The sequence below is a fragment of the Pholis gunnellus genome, assembly GCF_910591455.1.
Source record: "Pholis gunnellus genome assembly, chromosome: 12".
Lineage (NCBI taxonomy): Eukaryota > Metazoa > Chordata > Actinopteri > Perciformes > Pholidae > Pholis > Pholis gunnellus.
This window is the reverse complement of record NC_136539.1, coordinates 7528411-7551061: the sequence shown is the minus strand read 5'-3', so window position 1 is coordinate 7551061 and position 22651 is coordinate 7528411. Positions and strand designations below refer to the sequence as shown.

Sequence of the window (22651 nt, the reverse complement as noted above, 5' to 3'; positions counted from 1 at the left end):
TTGTGCTTCATTTCTTGTTTAAATCAAACAACTGAGATACAACGTGTTGATTGGTGAGGGTTATACTATGTTATTTTTGCCACTCTTTTGTGGCTCTATAATAATGTTCATGACTTTTTATGACATACTATCCTATGATCTTTTCATGATCTTTTATGGCATACTGTTTTTTTCTATTTTTAGACATACTACACTATGATATTTCTGATGTGACTCTTTGATGTTGTACAATAATGTGCTATTTTGAGATATTTTTATGGCAAACTATACTATGACTTTGTATGACATGTTGTGAAATACTATACTATGCCATTGTATTGATATACTATTATGGGGTCTTTTTATGATTGTTTTATGACATACCAGACTATGGAATATCTTTATTTATTTATTTTCTTTACGGCTAATAAGAGTTATTATGAATGTTTTTTTTATTAAATACTATACTATGACTTTTTATGTAATTTCATTGCATACTATACATTTACTTTTTCATGACTCTTTTGTGGCATATTATACTTTGACACATTTTTTGACATAGTATGCTGTTATTATTTGTGACTATTTTATGGCATACAATACTATGACTGCATGACGTTTTTTATGAAACACATTATATTGACCTTTATTTAGAACATTCTTATGACTCTTTTATGGCATACTATTCTATATTTGTTTACTTTTCATGACATACTAAAGTATTTTTTATTAATCTTTTTGTCATACTATATTGTATTTTGTATGACATTTTGATAACGTTCTCAATTTTACTTACATTTATGTCACTTTCATGGTATACTAAACTATGACATTTTTATGAAATGTTTGATATATTTCAAGACTTTTCTATTACCTATTATACCATGATAGTTGTATGATATTTTTATTGCATATTATTCTATGATATTTTTTATGACTTTTTTGTGACATTCTATACTATGGTATTTTTAGGATTCTTTGATGTTATACTATACTCTATTTTTTAACACACTTTTAAGGCATACCATACTATAATATTTCTTGTGACTTTTTAATGACAAACTACACTATGGTATATGACTCTTTTTAGCACTATGATATTTTTATGACTTTTTCATGACATAATATACATAGTAATGTATTTTTAGGATTCTCTCATGGCATACTATACTTGGCATTTTTATGAAATACCATACTATAGTATTATAGACTCTTTTATGCCACACTATGATATTTTGTATTTTGTGGTATACTATGGCATTTTTTTGTTTTTCACTATCAAATACTATACTATGATATTTTTATAACTTTTTAATGAACATACTATATTTTGGCATTTTCTGACTCTTTGATGCTATACTATACCCTGCTGTTTTTTATGACTTTTATGGCATATTATATTGTGGTGTTTTTATGATGATTTTTGGCATACTATGCGATGACATTTTTATTACATACTATACTATGATATTTTATATGACTCTTTTCATGGCAAAATATACTTTGACATTTTTTATGACAAATGTATACACATTTTGTATGATACACGATTATATGACTTGTTATGCATTATTTAATGCACTTTTTAATGACATTCTTTACTATGACTTTGTATGATATACATTACTTTGACTTTTTATAATACCAATACATTTTATTTGTATAGCGCTTTAATGGTATAAGGGTACTCATTGCTATGGCATACTATTATGACTCATTATTTATTTTTAACGACATGTTTCTATGATACATTTGTATGACTCTTTCATAACTATCTGCACTAACATATTTTAAAGATATTTAATTGATTTCAAACCTGATCCATTTACATCCTGACTATGAAAACGTAACCCTGTACTACAGGTAGTAAATAGTGACTGTAAGTAACAAGACATTTCTCAGTTTTACATGTAAACTTTATTATATGTTGACTGATGACAATATGAATTATACAATATTCTCTTCAGAATTTTGAAAGATTATCAAACACATATCTGTGAGTTTGACAAACATTACACAGCATGAATATGGTAATAACCAAGGTTAGATGGTTACTTTTAAAGTGTATTCCAATACAATTACAAATTACCTGTTAAAAATGTAATCAGTAACCTGATCCAAGTATCACAATATACAAGTCATGTAAAATGATTATCTCTGTGCATATGAACACTTACAGCTTTTTCATAACTTGTGAAAAGAATGCTTTGACTGTTACTTCAGTTTTTATATGATCTATTAAATGTTAATGATATGCGTACATGTATTACTATGAAAAGTTAACTTACACAATGAATACCTCCTAAGAACAAATTCAAAAAGAAATCATGCGTGACTTAGCCTGACTAGCAATAGTCTCTAGTTCTACTTACATGATTAAAATTAGCTTCATTATCATTCATTCTGATAACTAAAAAAAGCAAATGTAGATTATAGTTCTGTGGATGAAATCATTTTTGTTTCATATATTCCTGTATGTGTTAGCTGCTAGAGGGTTACTCTGTAGTTAACTGCCTGAGAAATCAAGATATTGTACAGTCAAAAGCTTTTTCGATTCCTTTAGCGAAGTCAACCAAAAAACCATCACTCCTCTCAGCTTTCTTTCTGGCCTCTTTTTCATGCATTGTCTGCAACTTTTCTCTTTCTTCTCTCAGTTCTCTGTCATGCTGTTCCTTAATTTTACTCTGCATGTTTGCCATATCCTTTTCTTGCTGCTCTCTGTCTCTCTGTCTCTCTGCTTCTCTCTCTTTCCTGTCCCTCTCTCTGTCCTCACCAAACATCTCCACCGTCTTCTTCATTTTCTCCTCAAACTCTTTGCTCTTCCTCTCGCTCTCAGCCTTGAGTTGGTCAGTCATTCTCTTCATCTCTTGGTCATATTTTTCCTGTATTTCCTTGGTCAGTTTCTCTTGCTCTTTCCGAATTTGCTCTTCTTTCTCTTTCAGGATGCGTTGTTTCTCCGCTTCGATTTTCCTCTCTGCCTCTTGGAACATCTCGTTGGTGTAGTGGCTTCCTCCGTTCTTCTGGACTACATTTCTGATCTTCTGGAGCAGCTCAGTGACCTGAGAGTGATCCTTCAGCTTATTATTGAAGACATGGTACTGGCCCTTACATCTGCCCACAAGTTCCTGCAGGTCCGGGCAATCCTCCAAGAACTCCTCAATAGATGTGTCAAGAAGGTCACCATGAGTAAAGAGCACCATGCTGTATTTGTCTGCTGCCTGGCCAAAGAGTTCTTGAATTCTCTGCACCGTCTGCTTTTCCTCTTCAGTGTATCTGCCCAGCTTGATGATCACCAGGAACACCTGGGGTCCAGGGGCAGCATAAGAGATGCACTGGGAGAGATCTTTAGATGTTTTCTCCATTTTAAACCTGGTGTCAAAGAGGCCCGGGGTGTCGATAACAGCAACTTGTTGCCCATCCACCTCAGCGTCGCCCTTGGAACAGTATACAGTCATAGACTTTCCACTGAACTTTGATTGAAAGCACTCTCGTCCCAGAATAGTGTTTCCAGTGGCACTCTTCCCAATTCCAGTCTTCCCCACCATCACTATTCTCAGCTCCTCATCATTTTTTCTGTTGCTTCCTGTGTAGAAGAATGAATGACACTGAATAAGACTCTACATCAGGTTGTACACACATTGTACTCAATGCAACTTGTACAGATATAGGAGAAAAGAAGCATTCATTCTGCTGCTTTGACAGAGCCAATGAAGGAGTTTGTTGGAGGTTCCAATTTACAACATTTGTTGCAGACTTTCATTTGAGACAAATAAATGTTCTCATCTGGCTTTCTGTCCATCATCTAATGTGGCGTCCATATACTGTTCAGTTCACCACTTACAGGAAAAGGTAGCAGGTCTTTTAAAGTGTGATCAGCTGAAAAGTGGAACTGGATGTTGAAAACCTGTCTGCCTATCCAGACTGACATTTATTTGAGGGTGTCTAAGATTCAAAAGGCAATTCAACCTCCCTACCAAATAACAATACAATGACAAAAACAGAACAAATGAACTTCTGACTCTGATTCTCAAACTAAAACGAACCCTGTCACCGGAGACAGAAAGTGTCATACAAAATTCAAATTACCGTAACTCCTCAATTCAATCACGCTATCGACAAAATTCCAACGGATTCTGAAAGCTGAGAAACTGAGCTTTCCAGTGATATATGGTACATTACGGTAGTGGAGAAACAGTGCCGTGATTGGCTGTGGGGGAGGGGTGGAAGTGAACAGAGCAGGAAACGCAGCAGCTGAGAGTGAGAGTACAACTTCTGAGTATTGTAGCAGTGTTTTCGCTGTGTTTTCTTTGTAAAATATATTTTGGTGTTGTAAATAATAGCGTTAGTATTGTTTCTGAGAGTTTTTGAGTGTTTTTTTGCCGTTTTCTTTTGCCACCATTCGTCTAAGTAGTGGAAGGAGGAGGAGATCTACCAGGGAGAGCAAAGTCCCATCGAGATTTTTGGAGGAGGAGACAGGAGGAGTCTCAACCACAGTCAGTAATTCAGTTTGTATACACTAGATGTTTATTCCCAGCTTTGTTACAATAATGTTTTTCAATATCTAGTGTATATTTTCTTATTGGCCTTGTCTCAAATTGCTTTATTTATTACTTTTCCTGTGTTATATGTATTACTTTTCCTATTCTTATACTGTTGAATGTTGAATGGACACTGAAAGCTGTCGGCAAACAAAACTGTTTGAGAAGATGTAAAATAGGTTGAGTTTAATTTTTGTATTCTCAAAAGTTCTGTTCATGTACATTTACAATTGTTTATAAAGAGAAACCTGATGAAATTCAAATCCGTTTATTTACTTTTTTGTTATTACACACTGTTTTAAGCATCTATAAAATATAATGACAAATACTTGCCAGATTTTTAAATTTACATTTCTCCTGAAAAAATGAGCAAAATAATTTTCAAAAAGGACATTTTCTAACACATTTATTGAAGAAAAAAGACAAAAAAGACCAGGCGGACCCTCATAATTAGAGTATTATGAGGATTAAGAACGAAAACTGCATTCGTCTCACTCCACTATGGATAATTATTTTTTATTTTTTATTTTCTAGTGATGAAGAAATTATGATTTTAATTATTCCAGAATTTATATCAGGCTACATTCTTGGTACTAAAGTCAGAAAAACTAAATGTATTTACAGTTCTAACCAGTAAGTCTAATACAGTATTAGTTTATAGGAGGTACAGAGGAACATTTCATAAAATTAGATTCAGCAGTGAGCACTACTATATCAACATACAATAATTCACTTTAAAACATAGATACAGTTTCCGACTTACCTCGGTTTGTGGCCATGTTTGGGTTAAAGAGTGCAGTAGATACTGCAGCTGAAGTTCAGACAGTTCAGAGTGCGTCTGCTGCAGCTCTGTTAGAACGGCCTTATATGTACTAAACAACACCCACCAATAGAAAGAGAAACCAAAGGGTTTCATGGAGGTTTCGGTTATGGAAGGATTTTTTAATAGATGGGGTAAAGGTGAGAATATATGCTAAATACAATATAGTCTTTAATCATTTTGGAGTATACGGAGTCTAGTCTTAACAAAGAAAGCAAGAGACATTAGTTATTCTAGATGAATTAATCAAGATAGTATTACTATTAGCTTAAACAATCTCACAAGCTGTGTCACATAACACATTCAGTTATTACCAGAGCTTGAGTTTAGTATACACTTTTAAGAGTACTTTCAAATGTTTAAACCTTGATCCCTTTCCAAAACACATCCATGACCTCAGGTTGAAAATATTGAGGAAAAAAAAGACAATAATTTAACTCTGCATACAGTAATGACAGTGACTCCAGATAAATATGGAACTTGTGTGGAGAAAAGTTTTTCTTGATGACCACATGCTGCCTTATTTGTCACAGCGTTTTATAACTTCACTTTCCTTTGCAAGTTCCCGCTGTGCAGGGCTGCAAGACATTACGAGGAGTTTATTTGAATATGACATACTATAAACAAAGACAATTCAAAGTGCCTTTCAAAATGTATTAACCACATTAACCAGAAAGTGCATCAATAGAAATGAAAAGAAATTACTGTTAAAATTTGAGAAAAGAGAAAAAGAGAGACTTACAAGACAGTGAAACTTTAGGTTCTTTAGTGCTCGAGTACTTAAGGTTTCGTTGATTAAATATATTCACACAGTGGACATATGGCTCTGACATCGTGCTCAGGGTGGGAAGGAATCTCCCTGAAACTAGTCAAACTGCTGTATAACTATGGCAAAGTGGAGCAAACATGTGAAGCTATTCGTATGAAATGCCATTTAGATCCTGCAATAATGCATTCTTTATCAAGTTTAGATTTTGTTCATATCGTACTTCTCACTCTAAAAGGTATTTGTGAACATTTTATGTCAATAAAAATGGAATCACTGGCATAGGGCGACAGAGAAAGCAAAACAAGAAAGACCCTCAGCTTTTAAGCTTTTCTTGACCTGAACAAGTCTATTTGTAATCAGAAGCTGTTTTTCTCTCATCGTGTGGCTTTAAAGTAGTGACTTACAGTGTCCCTAAGACAGGGGTCGGCAACCCGTGTCTCTGGAGCCGCATGCGGCTCTTCAGCCCCTCTGTTGCGGCTCCCCGAGGCTACATCCACTACTACTGGAGTAGAGTTTGGAGTTTTAAAACGATCTCCGTACACACGGCGTTTCAGCATCGTATTCGAGATGATCTCCAGCCAGACTACCACGCCTGAAAACTAATATCACGTGACTATACACGTACACTGGGCACGAAGGTGCCGGTGTAAACAGGATGTAGATTGGTTGCTTAGTTAAAATAGTACGACAGATCAAAGGAGTCTTTAATAATGAAAGGTCGTGCTTGATAATTTGCTCTGCTGGTGACTGAAGTCTCTGTGGTTCTGGAGAGCAATCAATGTTTTGTTCCTTTACAGTTTATGTGTGTGGACTTCACAATAGTTGTGCAGAACAAAATAAGCATTAATAAGGAAAGGAAAGTCCTGTTTTGTGTCCGTCCTCCTCAAAGCCGCTAACCGTGACCTCAGACGGCCGCTCCGTAGGGCTGATAACACCGCTGGACACGCCGCCAACAATACAAAATGTTTTAATAGTTTGTCAACTAAAATGTGCGCCACATCCTATTACGCCTTTCCCTGCAGGTGGCCAATCGTATATTATTATAGTAAGCTGCTCCCAAGGCAAACAGGTCTCAGGGGAGAGCCCAGACTAAGAGCGGTTCAAAACGACCCTGATGATAAGCAGCCCACGGACTTCAGCCACCTCGCCCGGACCAGGGAAACCGGGGCACCCTCCCGGAGCCAGACTCAGGAGGGGAGCTCGTCGGCGAGCGTCTGGTGGCCGGGCCTTCGCCCATGGGGCCCGGTCGGGCTCAGCCCGAAGACACAACATGGAGCAGCCACCCTGTGGACCCACCACCCGCAGGGACAAGCATCGGGGTCGGGTGCAATGCAGACCGGGCGGCAGGTCAGGCCGGAGGCCTGGGCGAGCCGATCGCCGGCAGCATAGACTAGCTCTAGGGACGTGGAACGCCACCTCGCTAGCGGGGAAAGAGCCGGAGCTGGTGCAGGAGGTGGAGCGATACCAGCTAGATATAGTTGGACTCACCTCCACACACAGCACTGGCTCTGGAACCAAGCTCCTGGAGAGGGGTTGGACTTTGTCCTTTTCCGGAGTTGCCCAAGGTGAGAGGCGCCGGGCGGGAGTGGGGATACTCACGAGCCCCCGGCTGAGCGCCGCTGTGTTGGAGTTCTCCCCGGAGAACGAGAGGGTCGCCTCCATGCGCCTACGGGTTGCGGGGAGCAAGGCTCTGACTGTGGTTTGTGCTTATGCACCAAACAGCAGTTCGGAGTATCCGGCCTTCTTGGAGTCGGTGGGAGGGGTCCTGGAAAGGGCGCCGCCTGCCGACTCCATAGTTCTCCTGGGGGACTTCAACGCTCACGTGGGCAATGACGGAGAAACCTGGCGTGGGGTGATTGGGAGGAACGGCTTGCCCGATCTGAACCCGAGTGGTGTCTTGTTATTGGACTTCTGTGCTAGCCACGGTTTGGCCATAACGAACACCATGTTCGAACATAAGGTGGCTCATAAGTGTACCTGGTACCAGAACACCTTAGGCCGGAGATCAATGATCGACTTTGTAATCGTATCATCTGATCTGCGGCCGTATGTCTTGGACACTCGGGTGAAGAGAGGAGCAGAGCTGTCAACTGATCACCACCTGGTGGTGAGTTGGATCAGATGGCAGGGGAACCGGTTGGAAAGACCCGGCAAGCCCAAACGTATAGTGAGGGTGAACTGGGAACGTCTGGCAGAGGACCCTGTCCGGGAGGTCTTTAACTCCCACCTCCGGAAGAACTTCTCACACATCCCGAGGGAGGCTGGGAACATGGAATCCGAATGGACCATGTTCAAAGCCTCTATTGTGGACGCGGCCGCTAGGAGCTGTGGCCGGAAGGTCATCGGTGCCTGTCGTGGCGGCAACCCGAGAACCCGGTGGTGGACACCGGAGGTGAGGGAAGCCGTCAAGCTGAAGAAGGAGGCCTTCAGGGCCTGTTTGGCCCAGGGGTCTCCTGAAGCAGCTGAGAGGTACCGGCAGGCCAGAAGGACTGCAGCTGCGGTGGTCGCGGGTGCTAAAACTCGGGCATGGGAGGAGTTCGGGGAGGCCATGGAGAAGGACTTTCGGTTGGCCTCAAAGAGGTTCTGGCAAACCATCCGACGCCTCAGGAAGGGAAAGCAGGGCCTACCCCAGGCTGTTCTCAGCAGGGGGGGGGAACTGTTGACCCGGACGGGGGATATTGTCGGGCGGTGGAAAGAACACTTTGAGGAACTCCTAAACCCGACCAACATGTCCTCTGCAGAGGAGGCAGCGCCTGAAGACCTGGGGGGCTCACCCATATCCCTGGCAGAGGTCGCTAAGGTAGTCAAAAAGCTCCTTGGTGGCAAGGCGCCGGGGGTGGATGAGATCCGCCCTGAGATGCTGAAGGCGCTGGACACTGTTGGGCTGTCTTGGCTGACACGCCTCTTCAGTGTCGCATGGGGGTCGGGATCAGTGCCCATGGACTGGCAGACCGGGGTGGTGGTTCCCATTTTCAAAAAGGGGGACCGGAGAGTGTGCTCGAATTATCGGGGTATCACACTACTCAGCCTTCCGGGGAAAGCTTATGCCAGGGTGCTGGAAAGGAGGCTCCGACCGTTTGTCGAACCTCGGATTCAAGAGGAGCAGTGCGGATTCCGTCCCGGCCGTGGAACAGTGGACCAGCTCTTTACCCTCGCAAGACTACTGGAGGGGTTCTGGGAGTTTGCCCAACCAGTCTACATGTGTTTTGTGGACTTGGAGAAGGCTTTCGACCGGGTCCCTCGGGGGTTCTTGTGGGGGGTGCTGCGGGAGTATGGGGTGCCGGACCCGTTACAACGGGCGATCCGGTCTCTGTACGACTGCAGTAGGAGCTGTGTCCGCATTCTCGGCAATAAGTCAGACACGTTCCCGGTGGGTGTTGGCCTCCGCCAGGGCTGCCCTTTGTCACCGGTCCTGTTCGTGACTTTCATGGACAGGATTTCTAGGCGCAGCCGGGCGGTGGAGAACGTCAGGTTCGGGGGTCTCGGGATCACCTCTCTACTATATGCAGACGATGTGGTCCTGTTGGCCTCCTCGGATCGTGACCTCCAGCATTCATTGGGGCGGTTTGCAGCTGAGTGTGAAGCGGCGGGGATGAGAGTCAGCACCTCCAAATCCGAGGCCATGGTGCTCTGCCGGAAACCGGTGGATTGCTCCCTCCAGGTGGGGACGGAGTGCCTACCTCAAGTGAAGGAGTTTAAGTATCTCGGGGTCTTGTTCACGAGTGAGGGTAAGATGGAGCGGGAGATCGACAGGCGGATCGGTGCGGCTGCAGCAGTAAAACAGGCGCTGCACCGGACCGTCTTGGTGAAGAGAGAGCTGAGCCGGAAGGCAAAGCTCTCAATTTACTGGTCGGTCTACGTTCCTACCCTCACCTATGGTCACGAACTCTGGGTCGTGACCGAAAGGACAAGGTCGCGGGTACAAGCGGCCGAAATGAGTTTCCTCCGTAGGGTGGCCGGGCTCAGCCTTAGAGATAGGGTAAGGAGCTCGGACATCAGGAGGGAACTTGGAGTCGAGCCGCTACTCCTTCGCATCGAAAGGAGTCAGCTGAGGTGGTTCGGGCATCTGATTAGGATGCCTCCTGGACGCCTCCCACTGGAGGTTCTCCGGGCACGTCCAACTGGGAGGAGACCCCGGGGAAGACCCAGAACACGCTGGAGGGATTATATCTCCCAGCTGGCCTGGGAACGCCTCGGGATCCCCCAGTATGAGCTGGAAAATGTTGCGGGCGAGAGGGAAGTCTGGGTCAGCCTGCTTGGCCTGCTGCCACCGCGACCCGACCCCGGATAAGCGGAGGAAAATGGATGGATGGATGCATTTAAATCAATGAGGTTGGTAAATTATGCTTAGTGTTTAAAAAGAATAAACCAAACATCTCTTTATTGTTCAATTGTCATTATTTATTGCCTCGTGATCAACACATGCTCACTCTTCCATGTAGGAATGTTTGGTTCTAGAATGACAAAAAAATTACAAGTGTTGTGTTTTCAAAATTTCTCAAAGAAAAGGCAAAGGGATAGCCCCCCCCCCCCTCTCTGCTCCGTCATCCGTCAGCAAAGCAAGGCCGAATCAGCTGTTTTGAGTTCAAATCAAAAGGAATTTAATATACTAACAAAAGCAAATGCAGTTACAAACTGAATCACACTATGAATTACAAAACAAATATATATATTTCATGAAATAGAGGATCGCACCACACGACAGACTGGTGTATCTGCCCCATGGTCCGGAGGAGGTCTGATTATCTCCGGGGATTCATAGTTCCTTTGTCCCTCCAAAGTCTCTGAAATTTCTCATATTACACATTTCTTAGCCCATCGATCAGCTCAATGATCAGCTGAACCCTTCGGAGTTCAGTCGGCCACTTCCTTGACTAATTCCTTCCCCCTTCTTGAAGGCTGTGCTCAGAAACTCTTCAGCAACATCCCCCTCTCTCTGATTTTTATTACTTTATGGCGGTGTCATAAATTCTCTGGTTTCTCTCACAGTGCACAATAAATTCAGTAACTCTCCTTTTAGTTTAAACCTTCCACAAGTAAACATATTGTAACACATATCCAGCAATAGGAGCGCTTTAAACTTAAATTCCTTACACCAGTAAATACATGATGTATATAACTAGGTTGCAAATTAACTATCAACATCAAGTGTAGTATAGTCACTGTATAAACAAAACAAGCTTGTTCAACTTAAAATAATTTGTAACCTGGCTGCCTTAAAATGTTGAGTTACACAAGCTAAGAAACTTAATTTATTTGCACTTCAATCCGAGTTCATTTAACTAAAAATAAATAGTTGGGCTGACAAGGGGGAAGCTAAAAAATAGTCCCATCAACTTTAAATATTGGAGGTTTTTTCTTACTACCAACAAGACATTTTAGGTTGTGCAAACTTAAATGCTAGTTGAGACAACAAAGAATGACTCGTGTAACCAACAAACTATTACTGTTATTCTGAGCTGTACAAACGTGAAAATAATAGTTGTTTGAACTAATCTTCTTGTTGGATCAATTTATAAATTTTACTGAACTGTTTATCTGTGGAGTAGATACACTCATATATTCTGTTCATCAGGATTCTTTCTAGTACTTTTGACAGTACGCTGCCCAAAGCAATGGTATCGGTAATAGAAATAGTAATGTGAGTAATAATAAAATGTATATTAGCAGTGGGCATCAGCAGGGCTATGGCGGGAGGAAGAACCAGGGTCCAGATATAACCACGATCCATGGACACCTGCGAGGCGAGAAAGCATAAAGACTCTGGGGAAGAAGCAAAGTTAGTAATGTGCATTAATGGGACATGAATTCATACAGAAGGAGAGAGAGATAGAAGAGGAGAGAGGGACTCAGTGGATCCTAGGAAGTCCCCCGGCAGTCTAGGCCTATACCAGCTTATCTAGGGGCTGGTCCCAGGCAAACCTGAGCCAGCCCTAATTATAAGCACTATCAAAAAAGAAAGTTTTAAGCCTACTCTTAAATGTGCTGAGTGTGTCTGCCCCCCGGACTGAAACAGGAAGCTGGTTCCACTGAAGAGGAGCTTGATAACTGAAGGCTCTGGCTCCCATCCTACTTTTTAAGACTCTCGGAACCACAAGTAACCCTGAATTTAGGGAGCGTAGCTCTATAGTAGGATAATATTGTACTATAGGCTCCTTCAGATATGATGGTACCTGACCAATTAGTGCTTTATAGGTAAGCAGAAGGATTTTAAATTCTGTCGTTGATTTTACAGGGAGCCAGTGCAGAGAAGCTAATACAGGAGTAATATGATCTCTTTTCTTAGTTTTTGTTAGTACACGAGCTGCAGCATTCTGAATCAGCTGGAGAGATTTAAGAGACTTATTAGAGCAGCCTGATAATAAGGAAGTGCAGTAGTCTAGTCTAGAGGTAATAAATGCATGAATTTATTTTTCTACTTCGCTTTGAGACAGGATGTGCCTGATTTTTGAAATGTAAATTTTTAGATTATTTCAATACTAAAGATGTAAATAAAGAGAAAGGAAAAAATCATGCTGAAATTTCATGATTTTGTTAGTAAAGCAGGAAAAGATAAACAACACAGTACAGTGCAAGTCCTGCCTTCCAACTGGGAAAATCATTCAAGTTCTTAAATGATTTGGCCCACTAGTGTGTCTGGATGTTAACAGCAGCAGCAGTATCCATATACATTAAATTACGCATATTTGTAGCGCTGTACAAAATGCCTTTTTTTCCATGAAAGCCTCTAATGAGGTTTTTCAAAAGAAGCTTTGAATGTCTGTCTATGATGTCATCACCCTGAAAAATTGGCAAGATATGTCATATGCAATATGTAATTTATGCAAGATAAGACTTTTGACCTTTGAACTCTTGGTAGAACAGTTAATCATGACTTAGAAAAAGGTCTGGTCTTAATATCACATGTTTATTACAAGATCAGTTTAGCATATGAACACTTACAGCTTTACATAACTTGTGAAAAGAATGCTTTGACTGTTACTTCAGTTTTTATATGTTCTTTTAAATGTTAATGATATGCGTACATTTATTACTATGAAAAGTTAACTTACACACTGAATACCTGCTAAGACCACATTCAAAAAGAAATCATGCGTGACTTAGCCTGACTAGCAATAGTCTCTAGCTCTACTTACATGATTAAAATTAGCTTCATTATCATTCATTCTGATAATTAAAAAAAGCAAATGTAGATTATAGTTCTGTGGATGAAATCATTTTTGTTTCATATATTCCTGTATGTGTTAGCTTCTAGAGGATTACTCTGTAGTTACCTGCCTGAGAAATCAAGATTGTGGACAGCCAAAAACTTTTTCGATTTCTCTAGCGGCCTTAACCAAAAAACCACCACTCTCCTCAGCTTTCCTTCTGGCCTCTTTTTCATGCATTGCCTGCAACCTTTCTATTTCTTCTCTCAGTTCTCTGTCATGCTGTTCCTTAATTTTACTCTGCATGTTTGCCATATCCTTTTCTTGCTCCTCTCTGTCTCTCTTTCTCTCTGCTTCTCTCTCTTTCCTGTCCCTCTCTCTGTCCTCACCAAACATCTCCACCGTCTTCTTCATTTTCTCCTCAAACTCTTTGCTCTTCCTCTCGCTCTCAGCCTTGAGTTGGTCGGTCATTTTTTTCATCTCTTGGTCATATTTTTCCTGTATTTCCTTGGTAAGTTTCTCTTTTTCTTTCCGAATTTGCTCTTCTTTCTCTTTCAGGATACGTTGTTTCTCCTCTTGGATTTTCCTCTCTGCCTCTTGGAACATCTCGTTGGTGTAGTGGCTTCCTCCGTTCCTCTGGACTACATTTCTGATCTTCTGGAGCAGCTCAGTGACCTGAGAGTGATCCTTCAGCTTATTATTGAAGACATGGTACTGGCCATTACATCTGTCTACAAGTTCCTGCAGGTCCGGGCAATCCTCCAAGAAGTCCTTAATAGATGTGTCTTCAAGACGGTCACCAAAAGTAAAGAGCACCATGCTGTATTTGTCTGCAGCCTGGCCAAAGAGTTGTTGAATTCTCTGCACCGTCTGCTTTTCCTCATCAGTGTATCTGTCCAGCTTGATGATCACCAGGAACACCTGGGGTCCAGGAGCAGCATAAGAGATGCACTGGGAGAGATCTTTAGATGTTTTCTCCATTTTAAACCTGGTGTCAAAGAGGCCCGGGGTATCGATAACAGAAACCTGTTGTCCATCCACCACAGCGTCGCCCTTGGAACAGTATACTGTCATAGACTTTCCACTGAACTTTGATTGAAAGCACTCTCGTCCCAGAATGGTGTTTCCAGTGGCACTCTTCCCAATTCCAGTCTTCCCCACCATCACTATTCTCAGCTCCTCATCATTTTTTCTGCTGCTTCCTGCGTAGAAGAATGAGTGACACTGAATAAGACTCTACATCAGGTTGTACACACGTACTCAATGCAACTTGTACAGATATAGGAGAAAAGAAGCATCCATTCTGCTGCTTTGACAGAGCCAATAAAGGAGTTTGTTGGAGGTTCCAATTTACAACATTTGTTGCAGACTTTCATTTGAGACAAATAAATGTTCTCATCTGGCTTTCTGTCCATCATCTAATGTGGCGTCCATATACTGTTCAGTTCACCACTTACAGGAAAAGGCAGCAGGTCTTTTAAAGTCCCCCCTCTGTCAGCTGAAAGTGGAACTGGAAGTTGAAAACCTGTCTGCCTATCCAGACTGACACATTTATTTGAGGGTGTCTAAGATAAAAAAAAATCTTGATAAAATAAAAATGTCAATAAAACTGTTTGTCAATCACATTAATAAATCAAAGAAAACTCTCAACTGAACCTCCCTTCAAAAGACAATTCAACCTCCCTACCAAATAACAATACAATGACAAAAACAGAACAAATTAACTTTTGATTCTGATTCTCAAACTAAAACGAACGAACCCTGTCACCGGAGACAGAAAGTGTCATACAAAATTCAAATTACCGTAACTCCTCAATTCAATCACGCTATCGATGAAATTCCAACGGATTCTGAAAGCTGAGAAACTGAGCTTTCCAGTGATATATGGTACATTACGGTAGTGGAGAAACAGTGCCGTGATTGGCTGTGGGGGAGGGGTGGAAGTGAACAGAGCAGGAAACGCAGCAGCTGAGAGTGAGAGTACAACTTCTGAGTATTGTAGCAGTGTTTTCGCTGTGTTTTCTTTGTAAAATATATTTTGGTGTTGTAAATAATAGCGTTAGTATTGTTTCTGAGAGTTTTTGAGTGTTTTTTTGCCGTTTTCTTTTGCCACCATTCGTCTAAATAGTGGAAGGAGGGGGAGATCTACCAGGGAGAGCAAAGTCCCATCGAGATTTTTGGAGGAGACAGGAGGAGTCTCAACCACAGTCAGTAATTCAGTTTGTATACACTAGATGTTTATTCCCAGCTTTATTACAATAATGTTTTTCAATATCTAGTGTATATTTTCTTATTGGCTTTGTCTCAAATTGCTTTATTTATTACTTTTCCTGTGTTATATTTATTACTTTTCCTTTTCATATACTGTTGAATGTTGAATGGACACTGAAAGCTCTAGGCAAACAAAACTGTTTGAGAAGATGTAAAATAGGTTGAGTTTAATTTTTGTATTCTCAAAAGTTCTGTTCATGTATATTTACAATTGTTTATAAAGAGAAACCTGATGAAATTCAAATCCGTTTATTTACTTTTTTGTTATTACACACTGTTTTATTAAGCATTTATAAAATATAATAATGACAAATACTTTTCAGGAGAATACATTTCTCCTGATAAAATGAGCAAAATCATTTTCAAAAAGGACATTTTCTAACATATTTAAAGGACCAGGCGGACCCTCATAATTATAGTATTATGAGGGTTGAGAATGAAAACTGCATTCATCTCACTCCACTATGGATAATGATTTTTATTTTCTAGTGATGAAGAAATTATGATTTTAAGTATTCCAGAATTTATATCAGGCTACATTCTTGGTACTAAAGTCAGAAAAACTAAATGTATTTACAGTTCTACCCAGTAAGTCTAATACAGTATTAGTTTATAGGAGGTACAAAGGAACATTTCATAAAATTAGATTCAGCAGTGAGCACTACTATATCAACATACAATAATTCACTTTAAAACATAGATACAGTTTCCGACTTACCTAGGTTTGTGGCCATGTTTGGGTTAAAGAGTTCAGTAGATACTGCAGCTGAAGTTCAGACAGTTCAGAGTGTGTCTGCTGCAGCTCTGTTAGAACGGCCCTTTATGTACTAAACCACACCCACCAATAGAAAGAGAAACCAAAGGGTTTCATGGAGGTTTCGGTTATGGAACGATTTTTTAATAGATGGGGTAAAGGTGAATGAAGTTGTACTCTCACTCTCAGCTGCTGCGTTTCCTGCTCTGTTCACTTCCACCCCTCCCCCACAGCCAATCACGGCACTGTTTCTCCACTACCGTAATGTACCATATATCACTGGAAAGCTCAGTTTCTCAGCTTTCAGAATCCGTTGGAATTTCATCGATAGCGTGATTGAATTGAGGAGTTACGGTAATTTGAATTTTGTATGACACTTTCTGTCTCCGGTGACAGGGTTCGTTCGTTTTAGTTTGAGAATCAGAATCAAAAGTTCATTTGTTCTGTTTTTGTCATTGTATTGTTATTTGGTAGGGAGGTTGAATTGTCTTTTGAAGGGAGGTTCAGTTGAGAGTTTTCTTTGATTTATTAATGTGATTGACAAACAGTTTTATTGACATTTTTATTTTATCAAGATTTTTTTTTATCTTAGACACCCTCAAATAAATGTGTCAGTCTGGATAGGCAGACAGGTTTTCAACTTCCAGTTCCACTTTCAGCTGACAGAGGGGGGACTTTAAAAGACCTGCTGCCTTTTCCTGTAAGTGGTGAACTGAACAGTATATGGACGCCACATTAGATGATGGAAAGAAAGCCAGAGGAGAACATTTATTCGTCTCAAATGAAAGTCTGCAACAAATGTTGTAAATTGGAACCTCCAACAAACTCCTTCATTGGCTCTGTCAAAGCAGCAGAATGGATGCTTCTTTTCTCCTATATCTGTACAAGTTATGTTGAGTACAACGTGTGTACAACCTGATGTAGAGTCTTATTCAGTGTCACTCATTCTTCTACACAGGAAGCAGCAGAAAAAATGATGAGGAGCTGAGGATAGTGATGGTGGGGAAGACTGGAATTGGGAAGAGTGCCACTGGAAACACCATTCTGGGACGAGAGTGCTTTCAATCAAAGTTCAGTGGAAAGTCTATGACTGTACTCTGTTCCAAGGGCGACGCTGTGGTGGATGGGCAACAGGTTGCTGTTATCGACACCCCGGGCCTCTTTGTCACCAGGTTTAACGAGGAGAAAACATCTAAAGATCTCTCCCAGTGCATCTCTTATGCTGCTCCTGGACCCCATGTGTTCCTGGTGATCATCAAGCTGGGAAGATACACTGATGAGGAAAAGCAGACGGTGCAGAAAATTCAAGAACTCTTTGGCCAGACTGCAGACAAATACAGCATGGTGCTCTTTACTCATGGTGACCAGCTTGAAGACACATCTATTGAGGACTACTTGGAGGATTGCCCGGACCTGCAGGAACTTGTAGACAGATGTAATGGCCAGTACCATGTCTTCAATAATAAGCTGAAGGATCACTCTCAGGTCACTGAGCTGCTCCAGAAGATCAGAAATGTAGTCCAGAGGAACGGAGGAAGCCACTACACCAACGACATGTTCCAAGAGGCAGAGAGGAAAATCGAAGAGGAGAAACAACGCATCCTGAAAGAGAAAGAAGAGCAAATTCGGAAAGAGCAAGAGAAACTTACCAAGGAAATACAGGAAAAATATGACCAAGAGATGAAGAAAAAGAGCGACCAACTCAAGGCTGAGAGCGAGAGGAAGAGCAAACAGTTTGAGGAGAAAATGAAGAAGACGGTGGAGATGTTTGGTGAGGACAGAGAGAGGGACAGGAAAGAGAGAGAAGCAGAGAGACAGAGAGACAGAGAGCAGCAAGAAAAGGATATGGCAAACATGCAGAGTAAAATTAAGGAACAGCATGACAGAGAACTGAGAGAAGAAAGAGAAAAGTTGCAGGAAAAGTATGAAAAAGAGGCCAGAGAGAAAATTGAGAAGAGTGATGGTATTTCTTTTCTCCTCGCTAAAGTAATCGAAAAATTTCTAAAAAAAATTTAATTATCAGAATGAATGACAATGAAGCTAATTTTAATCATGTAAGTAGAGCTAGAGACTATTGCTAGTCAGGCTAAGTCACGCATGATTTCTTTTTGAATGTGGTCTTAGCAGGTATTCAGTGTGTAAGTTAACTTTTCATAGTAATAAATGTACGCATATCATTAACATTTAAAAGAACATATAAAAACTGAAGTAACAGTCAAAGCATTCTTTTCACAAGTTATGTAAAGCTGTAAGTGTTCATATGCTAAACTGATCTTGTAATAAACTTGTGATATTAAGACCAGACCTTTTTCTAAGTCATGATTAACTGTTCTACCAAGAGTTCAAAGGTCAAAAGTCTTATCTTGCATATTACATCTTGCATATAACATATCTTGCCAATTTTTCAGGATGATGACATCATAGACAGACATTCAAAGCTTCTTTTGAAAAACCTCATTAGAGGCTTTCATGGAAAAAAAGGCATTTTGTACAGCGCTACAAATATGCGTAATTTAATAGTGCAGGGCTGCAAGACATTGCGAGGAGTTTATTTGAATATGACATACTATAAACAAAGACCATTCAAAGTGCCTTTCAAACTGTATTAACCACATCAACCAGAAAGTGCATCAATAGAAATGAAGAGAAATTACTGTTAAAATTTGAGAAAAGAGAAAAAGAGAGACTTACAAGACAGTAAAACTTTAGGTTCTTTAGTGCTCGAGTACTTAAGGTTTCGTCGATTCAACATATTCACACAGAGGACATATGGCTCTGACATCGTGCTCAGGGTGGGAAGGAATCTCCCTGAAACTAGTCAAACTGCTGTATAACTATGGCGAAGTGGAGCAAACGTGTTGAGATAAGGTGCATATAACACTTTGTTAAACTATCCCTTGTTGTTAGACCTCCGCACCAACTGTGGCGAAAGAGCTGTATCCATTCAGCTGAATTATTATTAGTGTCTGTTCAATCAATATATTTTAGATTTTTTAATAAAACAGTTAAAAAAATGTTTTTCCAAACACAAATGGCGACGAGGATGGGATCGGACGAGTAATCAGGACTCCGTTAGACGACAGAAGCGCGCAAACAATAGTTGACTCCTCCCAGAAGGTGAGAGGCTGTCGTCAGGCGGGGTTTGAGATTGCCGTACCAATCCTGGACCTGGAAAAAGAATCCCACCCTGTGAGAAATTATTTTGTGATGGAACAGACACTTTGAAGTGGTAAACCGGTATTATCGCACATTAGGGTGCTGGACAGTAGAGTCCTGGTTAACTTGTAGTTTTTTAGAGAAGATTTGGTGTATCCTTTCAAGTCTTGATTGAACCAGATTGTTTTGAAGATACCGTAAACAACTAACTAGAGAAAATAGGTAAAAGTCAAAGTAAGTCTGAGCCTAAGCAGCCTGATGCCATGGTCTTCCCTCCAATAACAAAATACATGTGGGACAAAGATAATCAGACTGCCAGACAATTGGAAGGATGGATAAAATTGGGGTTCCCTGAAAAAGGCAGTTTTAGCCTCCGACAAAAAATTGGATTAACTCAAAACGTGTTTGAAGCAAAGAGAGAAAGGTGCAGCAGAAAAATGCTCAAGAGAGAAAGAAAGAAAGAAATGTAGAACGTTTAAAGTAGACTGGAAAGCATATAGTATGTGCAGAGAGAAAGCACAAGAAGAAAAAGAAAGATTTGGAAATAAATGTCAGAAAGACACAAGAAAGAAACAGGGAACAATAAGACAGATAAAATTGTTTTGTTTGGTATTTGTTTTATCTGAGGTACATGCTTGAGTTAAGTTGAATTAAAGTGTTTAAGTGATCATCTTTGAAGATTCATGTGTTTTCAGTGGACTCATTTTCCCCCTCGGTGTTGACAGACAAATAAATCCGTCTGTAACAAGAACTAAGGTGTTGTGTATTTCCTTTCATGATATGGTTAATATTGTTCCCTCTGATGTGAATAATATTTGAATGGCCCGTGCTCTTTAGTGTGTGGTGGAATGCGTGTTTTGCTGGATTGATTGTCCGTTAATGACGCAGCATCCCGCCGTGTGCGTATTCATGTATCTGCACTCAGCAGTTAGTGTATTTGTAGGTGTTGAGCTTCATTTTTACACGAAACAAATAATAACCCGTAGCTGTGGCGTCAGAATGAGGTTATTAGGAGCTGGTTTAACTGCAGTAGGACAGCACTGAAGGCCCAGGTATAAAACACACGGCCCGCCACTGCTGTAGAACCACCTGAATGTAAGAATCTCTCTTCTGGTGGACATATCATTTTAAAGTAACTTCTAAATTAGGCCAACTCTGAATGATTCAAATTAATCTTCTTAATCAAAGATTATCTTGAAACGCCTCCTAACTTTAAAGACGAGATTTAAGGGGATTTCATGAGCTATCGCCAATGACTGGTGACCCAGTTCAGTTCTCTTTTAAAATCCACTTACTAGACCTACAGCAGATGCTAATTTCCTTTTCTTTTTGTTTTTATGTCAATCTGGACATGTTCTGCTGTAATTAGTTCACAATGACACATACAAGTTTACTTAACTCCTCATCAGGACACATTGACATTTTTTTTTAACATACCCATAACATTGGCAGTTACCATTATGGTTACTGTTGTATCATCTATGTTATCATCTATGTAGTTATGATGTCATGGTTAAATTAAATGAAGTTGCATTTGTAGATTAACAGTGATGATGTATGACCAAGGCGTGTTGAGTGCCTCTCTTTACCATGGACACACTGATTTGTGGTGGAGTCAATGCCACCAGCAGCAGCTCATTGAATAGGACATAAAGCTGCTAGTCAGGGCTGCTGAGTGAAACCTATCAAGGCCACAGTGCCATCAGCGCTCCTCATGGGATGGGGCCATTTGTTTCAGCAAATGAAAGTAATTCAACACGCTGTCTGGCTACATGAACATGACATCACATTATTGATGTAGTTGAAAAAGACTTTTATTCAGTGCCTGGGCGAAACAGTATAGCACAAATAGTTATAGAAATGGATATCCACAGTTTCAGTCAAGATATTCAAGATATCAGTAGCATTAAGGCCAGGTTAGTCTCTGAAATTCATACAAGGATACTGCAAGAGCTTCTCTCCTCTTAACATACTGTTTTATCCGGCCCTAACGCCCGTGACAGCAATCCCTCCAACAAAGATTAGCAGCAAACTAATCATTTCCAGCTTACTCACTGATAGGTTTTCATGAAGTGGTAAAGGGAAAAATAATCATTTTAGATTCATAAGGCTCAATTTTAGCTAGGATGAATCTTGCCCTGTGGATGCAGGATTATTTATCACAGTGGTGTCTGTGTCCAACAAGGTCATTTAAATTTAGCAAAAGTAAAAGCATCTGAATGCAGTAGAATAATGCTTTCCAAAGGAGGGGTTCACTACATGAGCTTATTGTGTAAAGCAGTCCTGGTTGTGTAAAAAGGCAGTTTCTGATCAGAAGCTCTTTTGAAAAGAATGAAATGTTCTAAGTTGTGTAGAATATAAATGAGGGTATTAAGCATTTTTCTTTATTTTTCCAAATCATTTTTTTCCTTACATAACTTCATTTAAAAATAAATATCTATTATCTCCTTTAAAATAGTCTTTAAACGTTTGCTGTTTCCCCGTCATTACCCACAATTTAAAAATGAAATTGGAAAAGAAAGTGGAAATGATCAATACTTAATATAAAAATAAAAAATAACAGGATGGATATAGCATTTTTATAAACAGTTTAAAAGGTAAAACAATGATAACGTCAACAAAAAAAGAAATCACAAACAACAAACATGTAATATACATAATAACAAAAAGAAAATGGATACAATTTGAGAACACATTTAGCTTCTCCGCTCTCGTTCCGCACCGAGGAGAAAATATGTGTCAATGCCCCCGAGAAAAAGGACCAACACCCCTCTGTTCGACCCTTCTCTTTGGCGTTTATGGAGGGGAGGAGCAGACAATGCAAAGGGTCTCTGCCAGGCAAAGAGCCACAGGGCCAGTTCATTGGACGCCACATGGTCACCAGGCGTGTTCTCGGGAAATTAAAACGGTGTTTAACCAGGGCCCAGAACAAAAAAAACAAAAACAAAAAAAATATATAGGAGGATGGACGGGATTTATTTTTTGGAGTGTGATGTGAAGGCGTTCTCGATGCAGAGGACGACGTAGGAGCCGGAGCAGCTGCTGGAGGTTTGCTGCAGGAGGTGGCCGCTCTGTAGAGATGATGCCAGACCAGTCACAGCGTGGTCGCCCGCCCGCCATGTTTCGCAGTAGTGGTCTGTTTGCCGGTGGCCTTTGTTGCTTGATCCATGCCAGACCATTTTCTCCGGCCTGAAGGAAAGCAAAAACAAGCACATG

The 22651-nt window shown here is 40.6% G+C and overlaps 3 protein-coding genes across 3 annotated transcripts in view; 1 reads left to right on the top strand and 2 right to left on the bottom strand.

Annotated features, from left to right (window-relative positions):
• Positions 1-1885: 1885 nt before the first annotated feature.
• LOC306704024 (GTPase IMAP family member 8-like) lies at positions 1886-16445 on the bottom strand. The gene is made up of 4 exons (XM_079170235.1): positions 16244-16445; positions 13407-14456; positions 13170-13172; positions 1886-3562 (listed from the first exon to the last, which is right to left on the bottom strand). Exons 1-4 carry the CDS (start codon positions 16257-16259, stop codon positions 2502-2504), a joined length of 2130 nt encoding a protein of 709 aa, XP_079026361.1. The 5' UTR covers positions 16260-16445; the 3' UTR covers positions 1886-2501.
• A 56-nt stretch (positions 16446-16501) lies between these two features.
• On the top strand, positions 16502-18583 carry LOC306704511 (GTPase IMAP family member 9-like). The gene is made up of 2 exons (XM_079170890.1): positions 16502-16633; positions 17238-18583. Exon 2 carries the CDS (start codon positions 17276-17278, stop codon positions 18293-18295), a length of 1020 nt encoding a protein of 339 aa, XP_079027016.1. The 5' UTR covers positions 16502-16633; positions 17238-17275; the 3' UTR covers positions 18296-18583.
• Positions 18584-21260: 2677 nt separating this feature from the next.
• The window catches only part of col18a1a (collagen type XVIII alpha 1 chain a), a 40790-nt gene continuing 39399 nt past the window's right edge, over positions 21261-22651 (bottom strand). Inside the window, exon 40 of the mRNA XM_079170888.1 lies at positions 21261-22624. Coding sequence (XP_079027014.1) covers positions 22411-22624 — 214 coding nt within the window. The 3' untranslated portion in view covers positions 21261-22410. The remainder of the gene's footprint in view (positions 22625-22651) is intronic.

Coding starts and splice junctions, on each gene's coding strand:
- LOC306704511 (XM_079170890.1), top strand. CDS start 17,276: ATGGTGGGGAAGACTGGAATTGGGAAGAGTGCCACTGGAAACACCATT.